The 27,345-nt window shown below is 36.9% G+C and overlaps 1 protein-coding gene and 2 pseudogenes across 3 annotated transcripts in view; all 3 read right to left on the bottom strand.

Annotated features, from left to right (window-relative positions):
• The window catches only part of STIL (STIL centriolar assembly protein), a 47,675-nt gene extending 30,504 nt beyond the window's left edge, over positions 1-17,171 (bottom strand). For 2 of the 3 annotated variants that reach the window (XM_037132705.2, XM_037132704.2), the window contains exons 1-8: positions 17,002-17,171; positions 14,611-14,697; positions 10,881-10,988; positions 9,084-9,196; positions 8,062-8,249; positions 6,877-7,124; positions 4,170-4,253; positions 1,837-1,923 (exon numbers count right to left, since the gene is read on the bottom strand). In XM_037132705.2, the coding sequence (XP_036988600.2) occupies positions 1,837-1,923; positions 4,170-4,253; positions 6,877-7,124; positions 8,062-8,249; positions 9,084-9,196; positions 10,881-10,988; positions 14,611-14,654 (872 nt within the window). In that variant the 5' untranslated portion in view covers positions 14,655-14,697; positions 17,002-17,171. The remainder of the gene's footprint in view (positions 1-1,836; positions 1,924-4,169; positions 4,254-6,876; positions 7,125-8,061; positions 8,250-9,083; positions 9,197-10,880; positions 10,989-14,610; positions 14,698-17,001) is intronic. The other variant, XM_053673457.1, reaches the window with a different exon arrangement.
• LOC119039836 (40S ribosomal protein S18-like) lies at positions 8,591-9,046 on the bottom strand (annotated as a pseudogene).
• A 1,498-nt stretch (positions 17,172-18,669) lies between the features above and the next one.
• LOC119039823 (small ubiquitin-related modifier 2-like) lies at positions 18,670-23,860 on the bottom strand (annotated as a pseudogene).
• Positions 23,861-27,345: the final 3,485 nt, after the last annotated feature.

Here is a 27,345-nt window from a genome sequence, read left to right on the forward strand (position 1 = left end):
GAAAGGGTGCACAATCCAAGAGAATAATGGCAAGAGACATGAATAAAAGTTCCCAGAAGATGGTTGTAACACATGAGAAAAGACCACTCTCATTACCTCTCTGAGGTCTTGCTACTCTCCCCGCTTCCCTCACTCCTCTTCAGCCACACTGGCTTCCTTGCTCTTCCTTAAAGATGCAAGGTGATTGGGACTACCCAGACAGCCCCTGTAAGATTTTAGGTGGCTTACTCCCTTACCTCAAGTCATTGCCTGCCTGATTACCCTATTAAAATTGTTACTCTTTACCTGCCACTACCATCCAGACAGACATCCTCCTCCCCTGCATATTTTCTTCCACAACACTCATCACCTTATAAAATATTATTTATTTTACTTATTTGTTCTATTTTCTGCCTATATTGGCAGAGTCTTCATTTTGCTTACTGCTAATCCACAATATAATGAACAGTGCTTGGTACATAGTGGGTGCTCAATAAACATTTGTTCCACAGTTTTAGTGAGGGGATAGAGAAAAAAGGCACTCTCAAACACTGTTGGAAGGGTTATAAATTGGCAGTGTTTTTGAAGGGCACTTAGTAATATCTGCCAAAGTTTAAAATTACACTTTGATCAGAAAAACCATTTTCAGGAATTTATTCTACAAATATACTAAGATATGCATACAAAGATATATTCAAAAGAGGACTAATTTTTAAAGTACAGTATCTATTATTTACTATTCAGTTGTAAAATATGTGTTAAAACTATAAGGAATAATGATATAGGGGAAAAGCAATATACGGAAGAGGAAGAATGGTGTGTTCCCATTAGAGATTTGGCCATTAGAGGGTGGCATCTGTCTATGAATTGTATATTGCAGGAAGGAAGCATGAGATACTGTTTAACAATGACTGTCTCTGGGGATCAAGTCTGGGGAAACGAGGTAGAAGAGAGACTTATTTTTATTGTATCTGTATTATGTCTGATTTATTACCATGCTCTTGCACCATCTTTTCAATAAAGTTTTTTCTAACATGAACTATACACCCAAGGTAGACAGAAACAGACCTTGGAATTTTCATTTAATGGATGGAGAAGGTGAGAGGCAAATGGTAGTATACAAAGTAACAAAATTAAATAAGCAATTGAGGTTAAAAATAAAGTTTCCCTATCAGTTCTACTGCTTATACTTTAGTTCCAGGAGGAAAAGTAAACACTTCCTCTCAAATGTTTCTTCAAGTTCTAGTAATATCACTGTGTAACTTAATAAAACACTTGTAACAAATTCAAACTCATTTCAGCCATTTCAATGAAAATGAATATCTACTTATGCACTATAATACTAGAGTACATTATCTCGAGGGGTTCCCCCCCCACTCTTAAAAAGTTTAACTTCTATGTTAACAGTTCTGTGGTTAGGTGAATAAATTCCTTCACATTTCCAAATTTAGTGCTACCTCACCTTTGTCTGGTGTTATTCCCATTTAATATAAGTTTATTTTTCTAATGTGCTTTTTCTTCTGGTTTATAAGTATCACAAAATGTTAAGGCTTTGCATGAATTTTATTTATGTTTTTTAGATTTTATTTATTTTTAAAGAGAAGGGAAGGGAGGGAGAAACAGAGGGAGAGAAACATGGATTGGTTGCCTCTCGCCCACCCTCAACTGGGAACCTGGTCCACAATCAGGGCATGTGCCCTGACTGGGAAATGAACCAGTGACCTTTTGCTTCATGGGCCGATGCCCAACCAACTGAGCCACACTGGTCAGGGCAAGACTTTGCACAAATTTTGAAGATCAATAAAATATGAACAAAGGAAAAGATCAAAATAAAATATAGGAGAAAATACCACTTGCCTTTCTTGAATAGAAGAACTGAACATGTATCGCAAGCAGCAAGCCCATACCTGAGGACTATAGACATGTATAATACCAGAGAGCCATCTAAAAGAAAAAAAAACAGAAATAAAAAACTATAGTCATTTATAAATTGATACTTAATATACTGTATTTATTTATTTATTTAAAAAATCTTATTGATTTTAGAGAGAGAGGAATGGAAAGAGAGAAAGAGAGAAAGAGAGAAAGGGATGGAGGGTGACAGAGATAAGGAGAGTGAGAAAGAGAGAGACTGATTTGTTGTTCCACTTATTATGCATTCACTGGTTCATTCTTATATGTGCCCTGACCAGGGATGGAATCTGCAACCTTGGTGTATCAGAAGAACACTTTAACCAATTGAGCTACCCAGCCAGGGCTGATACTTAATATACTTTAGATTATGTTCTTTTTTAGGGTAAGATTCTTGGCATTCACCAGCACTACAATAAAAGCCTCACGAATAAGAAATCTAGTAACACTAGACCATGATAATAATTAAGAGGAAGAATAGACACAGATATATAGAGAGCTTCTTTCTCTCTGTCCTCTCCCACTTGAGATGAAGGGAAAATGGTAGGAGAGAAAATGGTAACCTTAGAGGTAAAAGCAGGCATCAATTAGAATCAATTAGCCTGGACTTGAAAGAATTAGGGGAGAATGAAGTCAGCAGCTAAAACTGTAGAGTACTGAAAGGGTTAAACGTTAAATAAATAAATAAATAAATAAATAAATAAATAAATAAATAAAGTGTGTGTGTGAAACAGAATGTTCTTAATATTCACTTAGTGAGAAAGACAAGTACCACAGAATTTCACTCATAAGTAGAATCTAATGAAAAAATAATAAACAAAACAGTAATAGACTCAGAGAACAGACTGACAGCTATCAGAGGGGAGGGCAGTTGCAGGGCTCAGTTTAAAAGATGAAGAGATAAGCAAAAAAATGAGCAAACTCATAGACACAGACAACAGTATGGTGATTACCAGAGGGAAAGGGGATGGGGGAAGGTAGAAGAAGGTAAAGGGGGGATATATGGCAATAGAAGGAGACTTGACTTGAGGTGGTGAACACATAATACAATATACAGATGATGTATTATGGAATTGCACACCTGAAACCTATATAATTTTATTAGCCAATGTCACCCCAATACATTCAATTAAAAAAAAGGTAATCACTTAGCATCAAAAGCCCATAGCCAATACCAGAAATACAGCAAACAAAATTTAAGTAGATTTCATGACTCAGAACATTTGTGCATTCTTGCTTTTTAATTTTGCATGTACTATTCCCTCACATGGGTTCCCTCCCCATCAATCCTCCCTGCTAAGATCCGAATACACTAGAACTTCCAGCTCAAGAGTGCTTTCTCTAAGTAAGTGTCCCCATCATCTCTGTTACAAGTACTAATAGTGCTCACTATTGATACTGCACATTTCATAGCAAATCATATACAGTCATACCCTGGTACTCATTGGCTTTAGAACTCATCAAACCCTGTACTCACTGCATTTTGATGAGAAAAAAATATTTCAGCACTTGGCACTTGCTCAGGACTTGTTGCCCTTGCTAGAACTTGTATGAGACATGATGCCGGGCCCATAAGAAGAAATGCTTCATCATTCAGTACTTTTGGTCTCGCACTACTCTCAAGTTCCAGAATGAATTAACGACAAGTATTGAGGTACCACTGTATTTCCTTATTATTTACCTTTGTATGTGTGAATATTTGAATATTTTATCACCTCACCTTGATGAATTAATTTATAAATTAATTTATAAATTACTTGAGGAGCTTTAAATCCCAACACAATCCCAACACAATATAACACTACACATATGGTAAGCATTCAATAAATATGGAATGAACATAACTTTCTGACTGAACACTGTCTAAATGTTATTAACTACCAACTCTAAAGAGAAAGCCATTAATATTCAGGGGAATTTCTACAAAACTGCCTGATAGGGAATTTGAAAGTGTTATCCTCACCCTGTGTTCAAGGTGACTTAAGGACAGCAAGTAGTAAAGAAAGTTAAAGAAAAAGGGTCCTAATGCTTCAACTTCAACTAGCAGAACTCAACTTCCTGTTTTATACATTGAAGTTCTTCTTAAGATTGGGCAAAATCTTGTTTTAACTAATTCTGCTATTCAAATAAGAAAGTTTAAGAATCACTGGCCATTGCGGTTTTGTAAGGTGATCTAAGTTTTAATCACATAGTCATAGCACAACTGATTTGCATGTTTATCATATACATTTGAACATATACATGGCTGAAGAGGTTTTCATAACTAATGCAACACTTACATTCCCACTAATGGTAGAGAATAAGCCTTGGGATCAGATTCCAGCAGAAGTAACAACTTGCGCGTTTCATCCATGGTAAGATACCTAAACATAGAATATTCATGTAAAAACGACTAACCCGAAGTATATACTTTTGACCTTTAAAAGAGATCGACTGAGTGCTGAAGCACATTTTAGGCAGGGGAGAAAATTCAAATGAGTATTTTCTCTATTACATACGTACACAAAGAAAACAAGTGTTAAAAAAAAAAGACACCAGCCCTGCCTGGTATAGCTCAGTGGATTGAGTATGGGCTTGTGAACCAGATGATCGCGGTTCAATTCCCAGTCAGGGCACATGCCTGCGTTGCAGGCCAGTTCCCAGCAGGGGACACAAGAGAGGCAACCATACACTGATGTTTCTCTCCTTCTTTTCCCCTCTAAAGATAAATAAATAAAATCTTTAAAAAAAGACTCCAATAAGAGGAGATTAAAGAGATTCAGTATCCTAAGACTCTATCCATTAAAATGGTCATTGAAAATAACACACCCTCTTAAAAAGTTTTGCTCTAAACGTGTCAACTTACTTTAATCAAAAGTATTAAAATCAAAGCTAAAGATTTTAGAGCCATACACATTTCCCTGGAAGAAGTGAATTTCCTTTCACTGCAGTGTTCAGCCACCCGGGTGACTTGATGAGACTGCAACAGATACGACTTCTCCCTAAAGGAGGCTGAACTGGGAGAAGGTACGATATATTCAGCCTTCCATGTACTATAGTCCTCCACTGTCGAAGAACTTTGGAACCATCATGACAGAACTCAAAAGCTCACTATTCCCCAACAGGATATTATACTATATTTATTCTTTGTTACTATGTTTATTACTGACAGTAAGTTTGAAGGATATGAATAACTACAATAGAATTGTGAAGAGTTAATTTTATTGTTATGGCTTTAAAATACAAAAATAAAACAAAGTCATTTGTGAAATAGAGTCTTGATAGTCCCACTGAGGATATATTTCACTTTATAATAACCCTAAAAAACAAAGATAATGAATTTATCAGACCATGGGACAAGACGATTAAGCCTGAGTTGGCAGGGGATTTATCCATGACACTTACATGTGTTTTGAAAGCTCTTCTCCCTCACCTACCTGATAAATTCCTATTCTCTAAAAGAACCAGCTCAGGCTTTCGATAACTTTCCCAGGCAATTTGGACACACCTTCCTGCCTTCCCTGCACTGTATATAAACCCGTATTATCTTTATCCACATCATGTCTACATGCTTATACGTAAATCGTGTTAATACATTAGGCATGTTAATATGCTTAGTAGACAGTAAGTATGCTTTTTCAAAATCCATTTAACTTCACTGTCTAACATAATACCTATTCCATAATGGATCCTAATAAATAGTAGGGTAAACAAATGATTATGGTTAAGGAAAATGGCAAACCTCACAAATTTAATACATAATTATAGGTAAGGGGTACGGGGAATGAACAATCAAAATGCTGAACATCCTGAGTGGCATGCCAGAGGATCACAACAGGATAATTTAGAGAAAGGTAAGTTCATATTTCACTGGTAGATGGGCATGGGTACTAAAGAAAACAAATGAATATTTTGGTTGATTTTAACACAAATTCCCATGTCCTAATTGAGACTCACTTTACTACTCCGAGGGCATTAAATGTTACAGTTAATTCAAATATTTTTATCACCATCACATTTAGCCATGCCATGATTCTGGAATATACTAACACTTTTTTTTATGCCACTCCAACCAGAAAGGTCACCAAGTAGGACCCAAAATGGGATCTTTCTTGCTATTCCAGGGACCCTCTGAAAAGAAAATCCTCCTTCTTTTGAAAAGGCATTTTTTAGAGAATGAGACTTGGAGTTGAGTGTACTTTGGCAAACATTTCTAGCTCTAGAGACCTAACAGGAACTAGGGTGGAGTGTAGTGGGAAAGGAAGCCAGAAGTGAACTGCTCAGACTTTAAAGCAGAGGGTGCTTACATTTTCTAACCTAGCTCAGTAGACAATGGATAAAGAAAGTAGGTGATTCAGGGAAGCAGCCCCACTGAGGAGCAGAAAGCACACAGTTTGGCTTATGTTTCCTAAGAAACTAAGAGTGGTCTAAGAGTGGTAGTGATAGGAAGCTGGAGAGGATGCTGTTCCAGCTGTGTGAGGAAACTCCGCCGTCAAGTGTTTGACAATCTGGTAAGCTAGAGTACTACAAATTTTTATTTATCTCCTTTCTCTCTAACTGCAATGCTCATTATTCATAATTAAAACTGCACATAATAAAGAAATTCTCCCACCTCTTTTAGGCTTATAATCAGTCAGTTATCGTTAAAATTTTTAAAAAAGACAAAGTTAAAAAAATGATGACCCACAACCAAGGCAAAATACAAGGGGACAAAATTATATAGAGAACAATTTCTCCTTGTATTTTCAAATTACAGAATACAACCCATTTTAACAGAATTTTTAATATCAATTTTTCTTGAGGTGTTAGGCACAAGTCTTTGAAAGAAAACTACATTCAGCAAAAATTAACAACTTCATTTTTCATCTGCCTTGGTTACTCACCTAGCACTGCAGACCTCTGGCAAGTAAGCTGACTGCGCAATTATTTCATAGTATACGGATATCATAAAAATAGACTAATGTGACCAATATTTTTAAAATTGGCTTAATAAATTTTTTTACTTACCCATATTTATAGGTACCTTGAACTTGAGAAATATTCAGATTACTGCTCAAGTTTCTTGCCAGAGCTGTTGGAATAATGGGGATGGGCTTCACTGGTGTGCATTTAAAGGTATTTGCTAGAGTTACTGCTGCCCAGTGAAAGTCAAAATCCATAGCATCCAAACTCTCCCTGGAAGTGATATGAGCTCTTAGGGAAAGCAGTTTGCCACAATCCAAGGAATCTTTGCAACATACATGGTGCTGCAGAGCCTGAGGAATAAATAGTATACAATTATTTTAAAACTTTGTAACATCTCCAAAGGTTTTATTTGATTCTGGCACACATATACTTACATATCTTGCACTAACAAAATGAAACAACTTGACTTACAGCATTTCAATTACCTCATTTCTTTTCTGTGAACAAAAGGTTACATGACTAATTTTGTCAAAGCAATTAAGATGGACTATATTAAGCTCCATCACATATTTCCAACTTAGATGTCTCCGCAGTATTTCCAATTCTTACTGGAGAATGTCACTTCTAATAAATATTTATTGCATGGGGAAAAAATGGCTGCAAATTAACTCTGACTCAGTCCCAGAGAAACTGAAGTCCATTCCTCTTTCTTTTCTTATTATCCCAAATTGTCAAGGAGGTTCTTCCTCCGTAGTTGCTCATGCTGTGTCCTTTGTAGTCGGCCATCACTCTGCTACAGGCTAACGCGTCCCTCTTGAACACACAGCTGACTCTGCAATGGCCTGACTACTCTGACTTCATAGGTCAGCCTGACCTATCAAGTTAACTACCCCTGATTTAACAGTATTTCTTCTTTTCAGAAACTTTCAGTGACTTTACATGGCCCACATGACAAAGTTCAAATTCATTAACCTGACAGACAAAGCTCTCTATGATCTGGACAAAGTAATACTCCAGCGTGACTGCAGACAAATCCAGCAAAAATCTATGCTGTTAAAGTCACCCTGAGCAGGTACTGCACTTTGCTACCCTGGACACACTGCTTCCTATTCTGGAATGCTACCTGTATTACCTATCTAGGATTTCTGCCCTTAGAAACCAAGTTTAACTATATTTTAGGTCAACAAATTATTATGAATACTTAGTAAATATTGATTTATTAAAATACAACATAGCACACAGTTTGATTCTTGTGTTAAGAATAACTGAGTTATCAACAACTCTCACCTTAAAAGCTGAGCTGAGGTAATCTGCATTGTGAACTATTACTTCTCTTGAACAAAGCCCATGAGTATGAACTTTGCATGGAACCACAAAGTCCCCAGGAAGAGCAGCAGTAGGGGTTCTTTCAGAGCACTCAGGTACTTCTCGACCAGGATCAAAGCGATCCACTGTCAATTTCACACTTTCTTCATCTGAAGAACAAAAATAGCAGTTATTACAAAGTTCGCCAACTAAAAACGTGAAACCAATCAAACAAGCATACATTATAGCAAAACACTGTATTCATACTAATTGTAACATTAAGCTCTTTTTTAAAAAATGACTTGCATATATATTCTTCCTCCTGACCAGACTAAAATCTGTGACAGGTAATGCCTAATTTTACTCTTTTTCATAACCTTGGTATATAGCCAAGAAAATCAGCACAAGTACATTATAATAAATGGCTGAATTACTAAACATTAACTTTATTGTAGTCATAGAAATAATTTTTGGTATATAAACTATTTATTAACAGACAAGGCCTACAGATTTACTTCTTCTTGGACACAACCACAGTGTGACCCCAGTGGCCCACAGTTTGGGTGTGCTAGCCTCAAACACGAAGACCCCAGAACTGGTGCAGCCTTCTGTGGGCCCAAAATTTCTTCAGCCACTCCAGGTCTCCGGGAAGCTTGTTGTCCAGACGACTTGCCAGCACCTGGCTGTATTTTCCATCCTTCACATCTACTGCCTGTTCAAGAATCAGTCTGGAATCATACGGTGATCACACGTTCCATGTCATCCAGTGAGCTCTCCTGCTCTCTCGGTTAATGTCTGCCTTCCTCAACACCACACGAGCATACCTTTGCACCACACTCCTAACTGTGGTGACGGCAAAGGCTATTTTCTCTTGCCCACCAATACTGGTGTTGAGTACTCACAAAATGTGCTACAATCGCTCAGGAATCACTAAAGACAAGGCAGCAGTGGTGTGTACATCTTCTGAGGAAGAGCTCCTAAAAATAATTTTAAAAGTATATTACCTTCATCTACTGTGAGAGAACCAAGTAAAAAGCATGGCAAGTTCTTTTTATTCTGCTTGGCATGTCGACAGGCAAGTCGGATGGTCTTTTCAGTTACCACAAGCTTTGGATTTCTGTAAAACAACAAGTGTTTTATGAAGGTATTGGGTCTAATATCCTCAAAAAACCTCCTGCCATGAAATGCTGCCTAAAATATAACTCACATCTTTAAAAATGTACAGAACAATCATTGTGAGGAAATCCTAGGGTCAAGGGCAGGGCACAGAGAGGGCTGCCTGGAAGTTAGGACTCCAATAAGCACATGCTGGAATTACAGTTTTTTCCAGGCATTTGCCTGACTTAGGAACCAGAACAGGGCTTGATAAACGATGAGGCCAACCTCCTGTTTTTGTAAAGCTGGAATTACATAATCATATCTATCAGTTTACTAATTGTCTAGCATTAATGAATATAGAATATAAATAAGTATTATCTAAATGTTTAAAGAAATATAAAAGGAACTCTAATATGAGCAAGAAACAAAATAATATTAAATATACTAGCCAATTTGAAAAAGAACTGCATAAAACTTATAGAATTAGAAATATAATCAATTAAACTGTGCATATATAAAATCTTTCATATATATAGTATACTTCTACATTTAAAAAATCTAAATGAACAGGTTAGATGGTAATTAAGCACACCTAAAAAAGAAAATTAGTAAAGTTGAAGAACAAAAGAAATTACTCAAAAAGTAGCACAGAAAAAAATAGAAAAGATAAAAGATAAGTTAAGAGACATGGAGAAAAGAATGAACAAGTCTAACAAATATTTAATTGTACTTCTACAAAAATTTCTGTTAATGATACCCCTTTTCTCTGCCAATTGATTTAGAACTTAAATATTCTTTGATTTGTATCTTGCCTTTAATTTCTCTGTTCAGTATGTCATCAAACGCTAGAAATGGTTTCTTTAAAAACACCTTGTTTCATTCTTTCCTCTTGATCTCACTACTGCTCCAAACCCTTATAATAACTACCATGTACTGAATACTTCCTATGTTACAGGCACTGTGTCAGCTGATGCTTTTCAGAGTCTGTCTCATTTAACCCTTACAAGAGTGCTATGAAACAGGTATCGTTATCCCCATTTTATAAATAAGAAAACTGGCCCTGGGCCTCTTTACTGAGGCCACATAAATAAAAAAATGGTAGAATCAGAACATGACCATCTAAGCTGTCTAACTACAATTACAGCACCTTAAACTGCTATTGCATAAATCTATGTTTCTACTATTACAGAAAACCCTCTCACAGCTGGGCTGACTCTAGGCTCTTCCCATTATGACCCAGCTTTAGAATTCTGCTTTTAACAAGTAACTCCCTTATATTAAAAAACTCAATTAATCTCTGTTTTCTATTACTTTAAGCCTAAGTTTCTGTCTTTCTTTCAAGAATCTGGCCATAACCATAATATTTTATATTCCTTCTAATATGGTCTACTCACTCAAACTCAGTTCAATCTTTTCAATGCTCTACAAAGACATCATGCTGAAGCATTAAGAAAAAAACCGTTCAATTATTATTATTTTGTCTCTTGAGTTTTTATAATACTTAGAACTCTAGGTTTGCAAACTATGTTAACTGTAAAATGAAGATTATTTCTCAAAAGCATGAAGAACAGATTTTTTCAAAAAGCAGAGAGAAGACTGTGAACAGAAAAGTAAAAAAAAAGTCATAGTAATCAATTTTGCCTTACACGTCCTTCTAACTCCTGTTTATACTGGTTTGATCTGAAAACAGAAGCATCTCATACCTGTAGTAATTAAGGTGTAAATAGATGAAATCTCCAATTGGCACTGGGTTCCAAAGTGCACATTTTGATGGAGGAAAATGAAAAGGTACCATCCTGCTTGAAGAAAACCTTTAAAAAAATAGTTTCAAGTCAAAGAACAATTAAAAGCAAACTTAGTAGAAAGTTTATAAGAAACAGTTTAAATGATGAAGCTTTTCAGACTACTGTTGTTATTTTAGAAGAGTTGAAAATATTTTTTAAAAAAGAAAAATCACTTGGAACTACTATCAAGAGAATAAGCACTCAAACTTTAGGTATAGCTTTTGTTCTTTTTTTTTATGATACCTAAATTTATACACACATAAGCTTTACGGAAAAAAAAAAACCCAGAAGCACTTATTCTATAAAATCCTATTAAAAAAAAAACATGTATAAGTCATGAATTTATAATGAAATTTAAAATCAATTCTGTCCTTTAGAACTAATTTCTAGTTTATACGTATAAAATTATGAAAAACACAAAAACTTAATACTCTTTATTTTTCAGTTTCCAAATTTGGTATCTTGGACCCTATTGCATAAGTTAATTATTGAAACATCAAAAGCATCTTATAAGTAACTAATTCCTCAACACAGATCCTAGGGGTCTTATAAAGCAAGGTTTCAATACTAAATTATATAGGGTACCATCACAAAGATTTTGTTTATGTAAGTGAGTAATATAAGAAAACCACGGTAAGAAAAAGACAATGGAAAGAAAGGATAAGAGTTGCATGTAGTTAAAGCAAGAAAGCTGTAACAGTGAGCTACGGACAACAGTGCCTTTGTCTGGTAGTAGACTGTTAAGTAGTTGAACTGAAGAAATATTTATCATATCGTAAATCTTCTTACTTTCACGGATCATTTGATGAAGCTTCTCAACTAACATACTATCGCCAGTTTACTAATCACCTACTAGGTATGTCAGACATCCTACCGGATGCCTACTTCACCTACATAGTATCTCTAAAACTATTTCATAAACACTTTATTGTCTACTTTATTGATAACAAACTGTACCTTTCCTAGCTTCATGCAACAATTAAGTAGCAGAGCTGGGATTTTAAATGTAGTTGATTTCAAGGCTTATTCTAGAAGTTCAGCGGTATAGTACTTTAGAGCCCGGGTGTGAATTCTGGTTCCACCCCATTTCTAGCTGTATGTTTTCAAACCCTGGTCTAATTTGTGCACATAATATCTATAGGAAGGATATTTAATCTGCCTGTTTTGTAATGAGGACATAATCTGAGATGAAGGATTTTGTTCATGGTCACAACACTAGTAAGTGACAAACTGTCAATTTACGTATGTCTCTGTATCTAACGTACAGGGTCTGGCAGAAGTAAGGCCTGCTTGAGTGTGGTTGGTAGGGTAATAATATGGGTGTAATAATTTATAGTTTTAATTTAAACATGTCACCTAAAATGTTACATGGTGTGTTTGAGTGTGACACTGTTATGTTACAGAATTATATGCTTATGGATTTGTAATAAAAAGCGGGGGCATTACTTGTGCCAGACCCTGTATTTATCATTTACCAATGGATGAAAGGCAGTAGGATGTAAGGGCTAAAAGCAAAAGGTCTGGAGATCAGCTGCTTGGGTCTGAAACCTGGCCTCAGAATTTGCTAGTTGTGTAAACTCAATCAAGTTATTTAATGTCTCTGTGCCTCAGTTTCCTCACCAGTTAAATAGAATTAATATAAGCATCTCTTGGCAGTTACATTGAATATTAAATGAGTCAATATATGTAAAGTTCTTAGAAAAATTCCTGGCTAATTGCAAGTATTATTGTTAGGTATTTCTTTTGCTCTCAGCAGTCCATAATACCGCTAAAGGCCAACCTACACTACTTCAGGTTTACTTTGCTACAATATAGAGTAGAAATAATATCAGGTTTAAATCATGGCTATACCATTTACCAACTGTATAACTTGGTTAACCTCTCTAGGCTACAAGTTTCCTCATTTAAGAAAAATAGAGAGGGGTAATAATAGTATTTACAACTCATAGGCTTGTTGTGAAGATTAATTCACAATAATGCATACAAAGCACCTGGTACTGCAAGAGTTCAATAAATGCTGTTTAGTTTTTTTCTTAATCTAAGGTATAAACACAGATATTGGAAGGAGGTGAAATAAAAACACCCTTAAATTGCAAGTAAAACTTTGCATGTATGTATATAAGTACTTTTTCTTAGGAAATGATATTCATGGCTATCAGATATTCAAAGCAGTGTGTAACCCCAAAATAATTCAAAATTTCTAAAGGCCATAACTTACTGAACACCAGGGATTTCAAGAAAACAAAAACCCAGAAAACTAGAGATGAATGTGATTTTTTTCAAAAACTAGAATTAAGTATACCAGAAATAATCAGTTTAAATCACATGGGTATATTATTTTACCTAGAATATAAGGAATAAATTTGATCCAATAATAAGTTAAAAAAGAGAAAAACTTCTGTTGACAAATTTTCTAAGAATAAGAGGTGGCAGTAGAACAAAAAAGGCCAAAATTGAGCGAAAGAAATAAGATAGCCTCTTTGGGTCATGTTTCCCATTGTCTTCATCAAAAGACATCTGGCACAAAGAAAAGCAATATGAAGAATAAAGGTAACTCATGGATGCAATTCTAGTTTACATGAAAAAAAATTCATATGTCAGCACTAATTGTTCTTTCCTAGAGGGAAAAAAGAACAATAAAGGATCCAAAGAGGCAAATAACACAGCTAATTTAACGGTCCCATTGGTATTGACAGACTGAGAAATCCGGAAACAGGTGGCAAGTTCCCCCTTCCTACTCCCATGAATGGGAAAAGGCTTAGGGATATTTAAGAAAACTAGGTATATCCAATCTGAAGTTTTTACCAGCAAGGAATTAGGGTTTACGAGAGGAAAAGAATCCAACCACCCACTTGTATAAAAATGTATATAAATAAATGTTTAGCCTTAATAGTTCAGGTACTATTTCCATCAATAAAAAGATCCTTGCCCTGGCTGGGCAGCTCATTCCAACTCAGCAATGTTGTAGGTTTGATCCCCCATCAGGGTACGTACATACAAGAAATCGATCAATGTATGTGTAAATAAGTACAGCAACAAATTGATACCTCTCTCTCTCCTTTCCTCTCTAAAAATCAATACATAATTTTTTAAATATGCAAAGGAGGCAACAACCTACTTTTAAAAAATCCTCTGTGAAACTAAAACAAGGAAAGGGGGGAATGAAATGAAAATAGACGAAGTGCCTATATTTAACCCTTCATAAAAATCTTCTGTTAGATAGAAATTACTACCCCCAACTTACAGATGAAGAAACTGAGGCTTAGAGAAGTTAATTAACTTGATCAAGGTCACCCACCTAATAACTGGCACAGCTGGGATATGAATCCAGATTTTTCTGATTATAAAGTTTTTTTCCCTTCTGTTCCAATATATCTTCCCAAGTTATGTGAGCAATTGTGGGGGAAAATTGTATAAAAAATATTTCTAGCCCTGGCTGGTGTAGCTCAGTGGATTGAGCATGGGCCTGTGAAACAAAGGGTCACCAGTTTGATTCCCAGTCAGGGCACATGCCTGGGTTGCAGGTTAGGACCCCAGTAGGGGACACACGAGAGACAACCACACATTGATGTTTCTCTCCCACTCTTTCTCCTTCCCTTCCCCTCTCTCTAAAAATAAATAAATAAAATATTAAAAAATATGTTTATACCTGGTATTCATCTGGGACCCTGCAAGAGGATATGGAGGCTCCATGATAGTTGGTGAATGATCTATTCAATTTTGAATGCTCAGTATCCTAAAAAAGAGGATATTAGCAATGACTGATACAAATAAAAAATAAGAAACATGATTTAACCACTTATTAACAAATTACAGACAAAATTAGGTTACTTACATAAAGTGCCTTCATCTATAGATTAATATGATAAAATCCTTGTGGGTTTTAATTATTTTCATACTTTATAGTCATTCTGACTATAAATTAATATTTATCCTTGGCAGCAAACCCTACCAATATATTTATTCATTAAAGAAAGCACAGATTCTGCCCCAAAATCATTACAACAACTAAGTAACTAAGTGAGCTGGGTATATCAGGTAGTATTTAATATATAAGATTTTCACTAAAAGCTGCAAAATATTTTTTAAAAAACCCACAAGGCAGCAGATAGGAATAATTTGGGTTAGATATTTATTGGGTCTATACTGAAGTCAACACACCTTCAGCCTCGTGCACATGCAAGGTAAATACTGCATCCCCACAAACTGATTTGAATCAGTGCAAATCAGGGGTCTCTTTGGGCTCCACCAGCCCTCTGTGGGTAATCTTATCACTCCCATTGTTTCCACACCCATCTATGTACAGCACCCTTTCAGCTTCCACCTCTCTTCTGAGTTTCAAACCCACTTTTCTAATTGCCCACTGGGTATCTACATTTAAATATTACGGAAGCAAAATACAGACCTCAAAGTCCTTTCTTTTCAGTTCAGTATTTCTTATATTCTTTTTTTAAAGAGTTATTTATTTATCTTTAGAGGGGAAGGGAAGGAGAGAGGGAGAGAAATATCAATGTATGGTTGCCTCTAGTGCATCCCCTGCAGGGCACTGGCCTGCAGGGAACCTGCCTGCAACCCAGGCCCGTGCTCAATCCACTGAGCTACACCAGCCAGGGCTTCTTATATTCTTTTATTTTTGCCTTAATAGTTTTTTTAGTCCTATACCTTCTATTTCAATGCTAGCAAAAAGGAACTGTCAAAATTAAGGTAAGTGTGGAGAGAGTTAATAATGCAGGTGCAGAAGTCATTTAGAAGAGTTGTTGTTTTTTTTTTTTTAGATAAAGCCAAAGGCTGAAAATATTTACAGGAATAAAATCCTATTAAAATCGCCCTTGTACAGTTGACTAAAAAGCCCTTCTTGGAGATATGTGGACTCCATGAAGAGCTTCTATGGATGCAGGTTTTAAAATCTAAAGCCTTTCTATGCTGCTTGGTTGTCATGGGTAACAGTATTCAGCTTCTTGATCACTGTAAGCCTAAGAAATATACAGATTGCCATTTTTCTTCATTAAACAGGGGAGGTTTAAAACTCCATACATGTCTCTTCTTTCTTTATGACTTAGGGTAAAAAATATAATGTTGATCCATTCCTCATTTAAAATGATACACATGAGACAGTTTGATCTGACAGTAACATGCAAGCAATCAAAGCCAGTGAAACTAAAATCACGTAACACCTATACCTGGAAAAGCTAGGAGTTATCATGCATCAAATAGAAATTATCAAATTATCCTTACCTCTCTTTCCTCCTTCTTCCCCCATAAAATTTCTCTCTTTCCATCTCCACTTAGTTCCTGACTTCATCAACTCATCAGATTTACTGTAAGTCCCGACAGTTTGCTAAGTTACTTCTATATAAATCTGACTTAATTCTCCTGCTTAAAAAGTTGATGACTCTTCCTTATATACAGAATAAAAAACAATCACAATCTGGCCCATCCTATTATTCCAGCTTTATCCTTTATCCACTCATCCTACGTCCCAATCATACTGAACTAACTACCTGCAGTTCCCCGAGTTTGAGTATCTGCACAGGCTGTCCCCCTTTACCAGCAATGCTTGGTAAACCCCATCATCCTTCGCAATCCAACTCTAATATCACTTCCTCTGTGAAACCATATCCTGGACACCATGTGTAATGTTATTTCTGCCCGTGTTCATACCCATCGCATTTTCAGACTTTACTTACAATAGAACTCGAACTTCAAACATTAACCGATCCCTTATTATGTAGCTGTCTGAGCTAGATAATGTGAGGAATGCAAGGACGAGCATAGAAGGTTTCAGTCCTCAAGAAATTTTCACAGTGAAAACGACTACGAATGGCATGTTGTCGACTGAAAACCTCTTTCACATATCTAGTAAACATGATTCCCAAGGAATTCGTGGTCCACTCATTTCTCCCATTAGTTCCCCTTCGCGTCAACAATCCAGGCTCCTGGAGCACTGAACCCACTACAGGGCCCTGAACGCTACCCAACGTCCTTTCCCGGTCCCCACTGCAGCCTCCTACTGAAAGCCAAAGCATTAAGTGCAACTCACCGCAACCTCCGCCGAATCCAGGTCTGTTTGTTAAGCCGGAACAGAGGTAAGATCCAAGGAGCGCCTCGACGGACCCCGCCCTGGGACGTTGGGGTCGCGGGAACCGAGGCGGCAAACACTCGCTAGCGAAACCGAAGCCCGCGCCGCCCCTGCTGACTGGTCAGAAATTCGACCCATCACAGTGCAGGGTGTGTACTGGAGGCTTCACTGTCTCTAGCAGGGCTGGTACGCCAACCAATCAGTGCCCCACACACAGCAGCGGTTGGCCAATCCAAAGCCTCCTTGGAGAAAGGTGGGCGACACTGGCATTCCAGGATCAGGTTCCGGAGGATTTAAACACTTAGTTTTTCGTCAACGGTTAAGTTCCGGGGTGGGGCGGGCCTAGCGTACCCACAAAGAAAACCCCAGTTGGCCTGAAGTGCGCAAGGCAGAGGAAGCAATTGCTCCCTTTTCTGGTCGTGCGATCGTCGCTCCGAGACTAGAAGAGAGTGAAATTCTTAATTTGAATGGGCAAAAGAGAGGGCAAGTTAGACTTATTCCAGTTTCTTTCCTAAGAAGCGTCCTCTCTTCGCGGTAACAAACGTTTTTAAAAACATTTCTTTGTTTATAGCCCTGACCGATGTGGCTATTTGTTGGCCCTCCACCCTCAAAGTGAGAGGCCGGCCAGGTTCTGTTCCGGTCCAGGCACCTGCCCGGGTTGCGGTGGGGCGCATCCCCTCCCCATGTGTATGAGAGGCAACTGATGGATGTTACTCTCTCACGTCATGTTTCTCGCCCTCTCTCCTTCCCTTGCCCTCTCTCTAAAGGTAAATAAATATTTTTTAAAATGTCCTTGTATATAACCCTGGCTGGTGTAGCTCAGTGGACTGAGCAAGGCCTGTGAAGCAAAGGGTCGCTGGCTGGATTGCCAGCCAGGGCACATGCCCTGGGTTGTAGGCCAGGGTTGTTGGCCAGGTGCCCGTTTAGGGGGTGTGTGAGAGGCAACCACACATTTTTGTTTCTCTTCCTCTCTTTCTCTTTCCCTTCCCCTCTCTCTAAAAATAGAAAAAATAAAATTAAAAAAAGTTTCTTCATATATAAATGGCATATGGTATAAACATATATGGCATAGGTATATATATATGTGGCATATAGTATTAGTATTGGTGTGATAACTTGTAACCTCCACAACTATTGTTGGTAACTGGGCCTTCTCGGACCTTGTCTATTACTGTCCTAACCGTCAAAGTAGAGAGGAATAATCCCTAATCAACAAGGGAAGAAACTTAAGATATTACACAGCTAGTGAGTAGCAAGATTTGAAATGCCACTTACTTTCCTCTAGATTCTACTTTTGTTAGTTTACTGAGTAATATGGGAGTGCCTTAAGGTCTGAAATGCATTTGTAGACTATCTTGTTCTGAATGTGTCTGTCGTTTTGAGAGTGTGTAAATGTATTAAACTAGCCATGAAATATATGGTCCCCAGAGTGTCATTCTCTGCTTCCCTGCAAAGATTCCTGGGCAAACATTTTAAGGGAAATGATGGCCAGTTCCTCAGCTCTGGTTTGAGAGCAGGAAAAGCCTCAGACAGCAATGCATGTGTGACAAAGTGTTGCCAACTCAGTGGGGAGCTCTGAAGTTAGAGGAGCCCCACAGTAGTTAGAAATGGCTAGAACTCTTGCTGTGCTCAGTCATAGGTTTTCTGAAAGAGCAAGCACCAAAAGTAAGGCAGATCCTAAAGGCCAGCAAGAGGCAGTCAGGCAAGTTTACTCCACAGCAAATTGGCAAGTTCTTTCAGGAGAGGTACATGTCACACACCTTGATGGACGCAAAGACCCTGGGTTGGGAGCCTCTTGGCATTTTTAAGAAAAATCATGAAAGCTAATATGTGTTGGGCAGAGTGAGTGAGAAGAGGATTATCAAGAGTTGAAGGGCTCCTATTTTGTTTTGTTTCAGAATAAATGGAATTAGCCATTTAAAAAAAAGTTGAACAGGGGAGGAGGTGTTGGTAGATCATTTGGGTTCTTCTAGGTCATGATAAGGACTTGGCTGCATTCTTGAGTGTGATAGAATGGAAGGACAGATAAGGTGCTTCTCAGATAAGATCAAATTCAAGGAGTTCATCATCACCAAGCCCTTATTATATGAAATGTTAAAGGGACTTATCTAAGAAAAAGAAGAAAAAAAGATGAGCAGTGAAAGGACAGCAAACTCACAGTTATTAACAACCACACCTAAAACAAAAGCAAACTAAAAGGACAGCTAGATCAGGAGTGGAAACATAGAAATGAAGATCTCAAGGAGGGTTAGCAACAGGGGAGTGGGAGGAGGAGAAGGGGGAAGAAGGTACAGAAAATAAGTAATATAGACAGCAGATAGAAAATAGAAGGGGGGCAAGAATAGCATGGGAAATATAGAATCTAAAGGACTTGAGACACATGGTCATAAACAAAAGAGGGGGTAATGGTGGGGATGGGGGGGTAGGGTGGAGGGGAATGAAAGGGGGAATAGAACAACTGTAACAGCATAATCAATAAAAAATTTAAAAAAAAAAAAGAAAGCCATTCGACGATTTTAAATAGGGAACTGACAAGATCTGGTTTTTGGTCTTAAAAAGAGACCCCACATGAAAAAACTGTAGTTGCCCCACTGAGAATAAACTGGAGAGGCAAGGGCAGAAGTAAGAAGACTAGGCAGAAGGCTGCTGCAAAAACCTAGGGGAGAGATTGATGGTGGCTTGAACCAGAATGGTAGCAATGAATGTTGTTGAATTCTGGTGGATGTAGGTAGATTCAACAGGATTTGATTAAAGATTAAATTTAGAATGTAAATGAAAAAGACCTTGTGTGGGCCTTCTCTATCATTATATGACAGTCCTAATTGTCAAAGTAGAGAGGTATTGTATTATCCCTGTTCAACAAGGGAGGAAATTTAAAAGATGCAGCTAGTTTGTACAGAGTCAGGATTTGAAATGCCACTTACTTTCCTCTAGTTTTATTTAGAACCACTTTAAGATATCTGAAAGGGAAATGTAAGATGATACAAATTAGACAAAAAAGAAGGGATGAGCGTAACACATAATTCCCTACTCCTTGGATGTGGGCTGGGTATAGTGACATTCTTCCAAAGCAACCAGTGTGGAAGGGTGGGGGCAAGGAGAGTAATTTTACACTGGGGAAGTCTGTCCAACAGACTTCAGCCACGTAATCAAGGCTAACATTAATAGTCATGAGTCATGTTGATAGTATATACACGCATGCTGTGATGAAAATGGCAATTATCTCTAGAATCTTCTTTCATAACCTATAACCTCAGTCCTAAGAAAAACATCAGACCAATTCCAGTAATGGGGAATCCTATAAAATACCTGACCTATACTCAAAATTGCCAAGGTTATCAAAACCAAGGGAAGTCTGAGAAACTAGCCAAGAGGCACCTGAAGTGATAGGACAACTAAATGTAATGTGGTATCATGGATGGAATCGTGGAACAGAGAAATGACACTAGGTTAAAAATTAAGAAACTCTAATAATCCAAGGACTTTAATTAATAATGTTTAGTATAGTACATTTGTTTGTTAATTGTAACAAGTGTACCATACTAAATATGTTAATAGAAGCTATGTGTATATGGGGTATATGGGAACCTTGTATTACAATCTCATTTTTTCTGTAAATCTCAAACTTTTCTAAACAATAAAGTCTGTTAAAAAGAAAAAAAAGGAAATCCTGGCTGGTGTAGCTCAGTTGACTGCACAGGCTGCAAACCAAAGGGTTACCCATTTGATTCCCAGTTAGGGCACACGCCTGGGTTGCAGGCCAGATCTCCATTAGGGGGCTTGTGAAAGGCAATCACACGCTGATGTTTCTCTCCCTCTCCCCAAAAATAAATAAGAAATTAAATCTTTTAAAAAACATATTTAAAAGAAAGAAAGAAGAGGCAAGAGGAGAGTTGAAGTATATGCTATATTTTTAACAAAACAATAAAATACCTTATTGTTGCTTAATAGTAATAACTCACATACCAAAAAAGAACTTTAATTAAACATTTCACTACTATTGGACTTCTAGACAGGATATACATTTAATGCTGTGCATAGAGTAAATGCTTTTTTAACTGAATGAAGATAAGAGTAGTCTTCATTTTAGGATTGGAATGACTCAGCCTTATATTTAGTACAGCTTGGAGATGCCTAAAGGGATTATTTTCTAGATATTAAACATTTTTAAAATTATGGTATAGTGTAACTAGTACTAGCTTTGGGGATCTGGCCCCCAATTCTGCCATTTAATCTCTCTAAAATTGATTTTCCTCCTTCACATACTATACATTATCATAAAAAAAGATTGAATGCATAAAGAATGTAAAAGTTAATTAAAAGCTGCCCATATATTATTAGTGCAGATGTACTAACAATTGGCACTGTTAATAAATGAGCAACACATTGCCATAAATTCACAGAGATTAAGGGAACTAATTTGTTAATTATAAAGAGAATAAGCTTAGTGAAATAAAACTTACAAATGCTATACCAAGGACCTGCTACACACTAAGTTTTGTGCTAGATGGAAAGGAGAATTGGAAGGATATAGCAAGCATAGAAGAAGGAAGGAACAATTTTATAGACAGGGTAGTAAGAGGCAATTATCCAAAGCAAATATGAATTAGTGTTAGATTGCTGGCCACTTTAAACAGATTGACTATATGCTATGCTATTCTTTGCTCCCTGTTTATATATATTTACGTCAGTTCAGGACACTATGGAATTTTTATGGCTATTGGCCCTAACAGTGAAAAGCTACCAGTCTTATTTTTCAAATTTGCAAGTGTTTTAAATTTTCTTCACAGTGAACCATTTCCAGTGTGTTATACTTCTCAAAGTACTAATTTGTTGCACAAACAATGCTATAAGAAAATATTGCAAATTGAAAAATTCACCCAAAATTCTACAACCTAACATGTCAATTGTCTTTTTTTTTTAACTTTCCTTTTTAGTCACTGTCTAACTGACATAATCTTTATGATTAGAACAGGTTAATGTTCAGTGGTATAAATGCTGACATGCCTTTTAACAGGCTGGCTGTGGGAATTAAAGAGCTGTTGTTAGTACCAGGAACAGGGAAGTTGGAATCAGTTATCAGTTCTGCCACTCATTTACTGAATTTCTCCAAACACTCAACTTTCCCTCCCCTATTTACACTTCTGAGCTAAGCTGGACTATTGCTTTCTAAAAATAAGTACAACTTCACTTTGTTGCACATCACTTTGATGTTTGCTTTGTTGAACATCATTATTTTTAAGGGATTGATTGCCAATTTTTCAATTTATGCAAAATTCTTTTGAGATTCTTGAACCTCTCATTAGAGGTAACAATAACAATTTATGAATTAAGTAATGTTGACTTATTTTACTTATTTTTTTAAAGCTTGGATTGTTTGGAATAAAAACTAGAATAAGTAAATAACATGCACCAGTAAATTCTCTGATAGTATTTGCTAATCTGAGTTAATATACTATCATCCTGATTTTGCATTCAAGAAAACTAGCTCCTTGGCTGTAAATTATTTCTCGGTTCTTTACTCTGTTTCATTGTTCTATGTGTCTGTTTTTATAACAGTGCTATGTTTTAATTACCATAGCTTTGTAATATAGTTTGAAATCAGGCAGCACAATGCCTCCAGCTTTGTTCTTCTTTCTTAAGATTTCTTTGGCTATTTGAGGTCTTTTGTGGTTCCATACAAATTTTAAGATTGTTTGCTCTATTTTTGTGAAAAATACCATTGGGATTTTGATAGGGATGAAAGTGAATCCGTATATTGCCTTGGATAGTATGGACATTGTAACATTATTAATTCTTGCAGTCTATGAGCTCAGAATATCGTTACATTTGTGTCTTCCTTAATTTTTTCATTAATGTCTTGTAGTTTTCAGTATATAGGTCTTTCAACTCCTTGGTGCAATTTATTTCTGTGTATTCTTTTTGATGCAGTGGGATTATTTTCTGTCTTTTTTTAAAACTATTTAAACAACAAAATGCTTGAGTTGAAGGGAAAACTAGGATTCATTTCTTTTCATTTATCCCTACTTAAAGACAGATTGCCCTATGTGTAACAGCTACATACAAAAAAGTTATAAAACTGTCCTTGGTTTTACAATGATGAATGAGAAACATTAAAATCTCCAGTCAGACAAGATATGCAAGGATTTTTATGTTTTTTTTTGTTTTTGTTTTTGCTTTTGTTAAGCAGTGAGAGCAAAATAACCTACTGGAATATAAAGATAAGAGCTGAATGAGCATGCCACTAATGGAGAAAGGGGGTATTTTCACAGAAGCAGTATTTTCCATTTCCATTCGATGTTGATCAAAACATACCATTGGCTATTCAGTTAAAAAAATGCAAGTGCTTGTGCAGGTACATCAGTTACTTTATGCACAATTAAAGGAATGGGGAAAGGGAAAATGAAAGAGCAAAGAAAACTAGACTGTAGTAGTCAGGATGTAGTGGAAGCAAATTGCTGTTTACTAATCGAGAATGGCTTCTTGGTCCTTGAAGGGACAGAGTTCTGAAGTAAAGTAGCAGCTTTCCTTTTCGGCAGACATCTCCTGTCTGCTGCTGGAACACATCAATTGTGTCTTCATCCTTCATTCCCAACTGTGCAGGTGTGTCTGTTTCATTGATTGGTTGCCCGTCAAATCAGAATCTGATCTGCCTCATTGACAAACCCTATGTTTTACAATAGGCTTTCATTAGTTTACTAAGTAGTGTATGCCTTTTAATCTTAAACTGCACCACAGAACTATCCTGCCCCACCACCTTCAAATTAATATGATCATTATTCTCCATCTTGACTCCTTTCTTTGGATTTACATCTACCATGGTGAGCACTGGTGACTCCTCAACTACCACTTCACAAAAGAGGTACCAGGTATGCACCAAATGAGCACACAAGCAACACCAGGAGCAGCAGAAGCAGATTGTTTTATTTCTGATAGTTTGCCACACAGTTTTATATATTGATTTTGTATCATACAACTTATGTACTGAATTTGCCTATTAGTTCTAACAGTTTTTTGATGGAGTCTTTAGGGTTTTCTATATATATAATATTATGTCATCTGCAAATAGTGACAGTTTTTCTTCTTCCTTTCCAGTTTGGATGACTACTTTTTCTTGTCTAATTGCTTTGGCTAGAACTTCCAATTCTATGTTGAATAAAAGTAGATGATGGTATATAATCTTTTTTATGTATTGTTGAATTTGGTTTGCTAATATTTTGTTGAAGATTTTTGCATCTATGTTCATTAAAAATATTGGCTTGTAATTTTTGTGTGTGGCATTGTCTGGTTATCAGGGTAATGCTGGCCTCATTAAATGTGTTCGGAAGAGTTCTCCCTTTTTTATTTTTTGGATAAAGATTGGTATTCTTTTTTGAATGGTTGGTAGTTTTCACTAGTGAAGATGTCTGGTCCTGGACTTTTGTTTGTTAGGAGGTTTTTGAATACTGATTCCATCTCCTTGCTAGTACTCTATCTGTTCAGATTTTTTATCTCATCATAATTCAGTTTTTGTAGTTCTGTTTCTAAGAGTTTATCAACTTCTAGGTTGTCCACTTCATTGTATAATTGTCTGTAGTTGTCTTTTATGATCTTTTGTATTTCTGTGGTATTAGTTGTAACATCTCTTTAATTTCTAGTCTGAATCTTCCAGGAAACTTGGAATTCGCTTAAAAGAGTGAATCATGTTATAATAATAAATACATTGCCATGTTGTATAAAGAGTGGTGAGACACAGTCCCTTCCTTCAAGGAACTCTAAATCTGGTGTGGGGATACACAATACATCACACAGTGTTGCAACAGAAGTAAACAAGGGAGTGAGTGGAGAGGTGGTATGTGTAGAATCACAACAGAGGAGCATCTAACCCAGTCTTGGGAATTTAGAGAAAGCTTCCTCGAAGAGGTAAAATCTGAGCTGAATCCCGAAAAATGAATAGCATATATCACTGAACCGGTATGGTCAAGAATGGGAAAGTAAAAGTATGTGAACAGATGATTTATCTGTAAAGGGTAATTATGACCAACAGGACAAATAAATGGTGACAAGGCCCTATTTCTGAAGTTCCTAGAGACTTCACTAGGAACCTGAATATATCCTGGGAATAGTATGCATTCACTGAATATATGCAAAAGACCTAATGTACTTGATGATAAATAAACACAATGGGTACGAGTGGGTTTAGAGGCTAGCTCTTATTACACATCATTCTGAGCTCAGTCTTCTCATATGTAATAAAACTTACTATGTAGGGATTTTGTGAGTATGGAACTTTTTATAAGGTGTCAGAATTCTAGAGAGAATGCAGATTTTGAATTCCAACATGCTGAGTTTGAAATTTACTATGCTATCTACTGTTTATGTGGTCTTGAACAAAGTATTTCCACTTCCTGGCTTTGTTTTTCCATCTGCAAAATAGCAGCACTAACTTCAGAGCGTTATGAGAATTTTATAAGGCAAGGCTGATTTTTTAAAAGATTTTATATGCTTATTTTTTTAGAGAAAGGAGAAGGGAGAGAGATAGAGGGAGAGAAACATCTGTGTGAGAGAGAAACACTGATTTATTGCCTCTTGTATGCATCCCTACTGGGGGCCAAACCTGCAACCCAGGCATGTGCCCTGACCAGGAATTAATTGAACTGGCAGCCTTTTTCTTTGTGGGACAATACATAACCAACTAAGCCACACCAATCAGGGCAGGGCAAGGCTGATGTTTAGCCAACACACAACTGGTAAGACTCTATTGGCAGATAAAATATTGAATTATTTTAATATGAGTTGGTATATAGCTACTCCCCTGAGCACTTGAATACTGTTCATCCCTCTTCTGGGATACCATGGACCTACAGTCCAACAATTAGAGGGTTGATGCCTAGCATAGCAAATCCTGGCCCAGAAATCTCTACAGATAGTCTGATTGTACTGATTATTGAAAAGTTTGAACATTATCACAAAATACAGGTTATACAAGTGAAATGCCTGGTATACAGTGGATATTCCACAGATACTCATCCAATTATTTAAGCTATGGATTCAATCTATGGGTTTAGATAAAGAGTGGACCCCTAATGTGTAACATCCACTTATTCAATATATATTTATTGAGGCATATTATTATTGAAGGTCTGTTGTTTGCATCTAGATGGAACTCACTGCTTCTCTGCCATCTCCACAGACTAGGAGCACTGATATAAGGCTACAACAAAATGATTATGGTGGGGAGAAAATAGGATCAAAGTGCTAATTGACCTTTGTCTGTGGACAGCAAAGGGGTTCAGTGTTCAAGCATCAGAGTAACACGGTGTCTCATATGAATCCTGGCCTCCTTGGCTTGGCTCCGTGTGACTACCTGGTGTAGTAAGGTGTTTTGGAAAAACTCTTCCAAGTGTCTCCTGTCTCTATTCACAGCACTACTCACACTAAACACTTCTGGTTACCAAATGTATGTGTGCCTTATGGGGAGGGGACAAGGTTCCCACACAAATCATATCTTGTTGTAAACCATTACGTTTTTGGTTTGGGTTGTTACATGGTGATAGATAACCAGGGCAGGCCCGAAGAACCAATAAATAACCTGGGTTTTTTTTTGCCTAGCCTTGTACTTCCTGGAAATAACTCCCTGGAAAACCCTTGGCAGAGATAGATATCTGTGTTTAACTTTTTTCTTTTCACATTAGATTTTCCTTAGTTGCCTAGCATGGTTGGCAGAAAGAGATGGACAAGGTACAGGACTGTGGTCAGTGTACCGTGGTCATAGTTCTCCAGGGAGGCATAGAGAGAAAAGACTACAAAATGCTGTGTGTAGGTATATAATGAAGTTTTGGACCCAAATTCTTGTGTGGAATCCTTAGTTCTGGTAGACTCTATCATCAGAGCAAGAAAGACTTTTTATTTATAGCCTTAACTAAAAACATATGAACAGAGCCTAGGGATTTCATTTAAAGCAAGCTTCCTAGATCCTTTTTCCACAGACTCATACCTTAATATGTTTCAAGTCTAGTTGCCAGCACAATTACAGAAAAGTTGCTTAAAAGAATGTACACAAAGGCAAAGAAGGCATATTTGCTTTGATGTGCCCTTCTATTATACTCCTAATCCTTTTAGTAATAGGACCGGCTGTACTTGTTTTCAGCTGACCTGTGTCCTAACTTCTTCTCCCCAGAACATGAAGGTTTGGAGGCTTCCTTTGAGCTTAGATTGACCTTCTCACACTAGGCATTTTGCCAGGTCAGGATTTGGCAAACTATAGCCTGTAAGTGCCTGTTTTGTTATAGCCTGCAAACTAAAATGATTTTTGCATTTTTAAAT

This window comes from Artibeus jamaicensis, unplaced genomic scaffold (assembly GCF_021234435.1).
Source record: "Artibeus jamaicensis isolate MK-2021 breed Jamaican fruit bat unplaced genomic scaffold, CSHL_Jam_final contig_866, whole genome shotgun sequence".
NCBI lineage: Eukaryota > Metazoa > Chordata > Mammalia > Chiroptera > Phyllostomidae > Artibeus > Artibeus jamaicensis.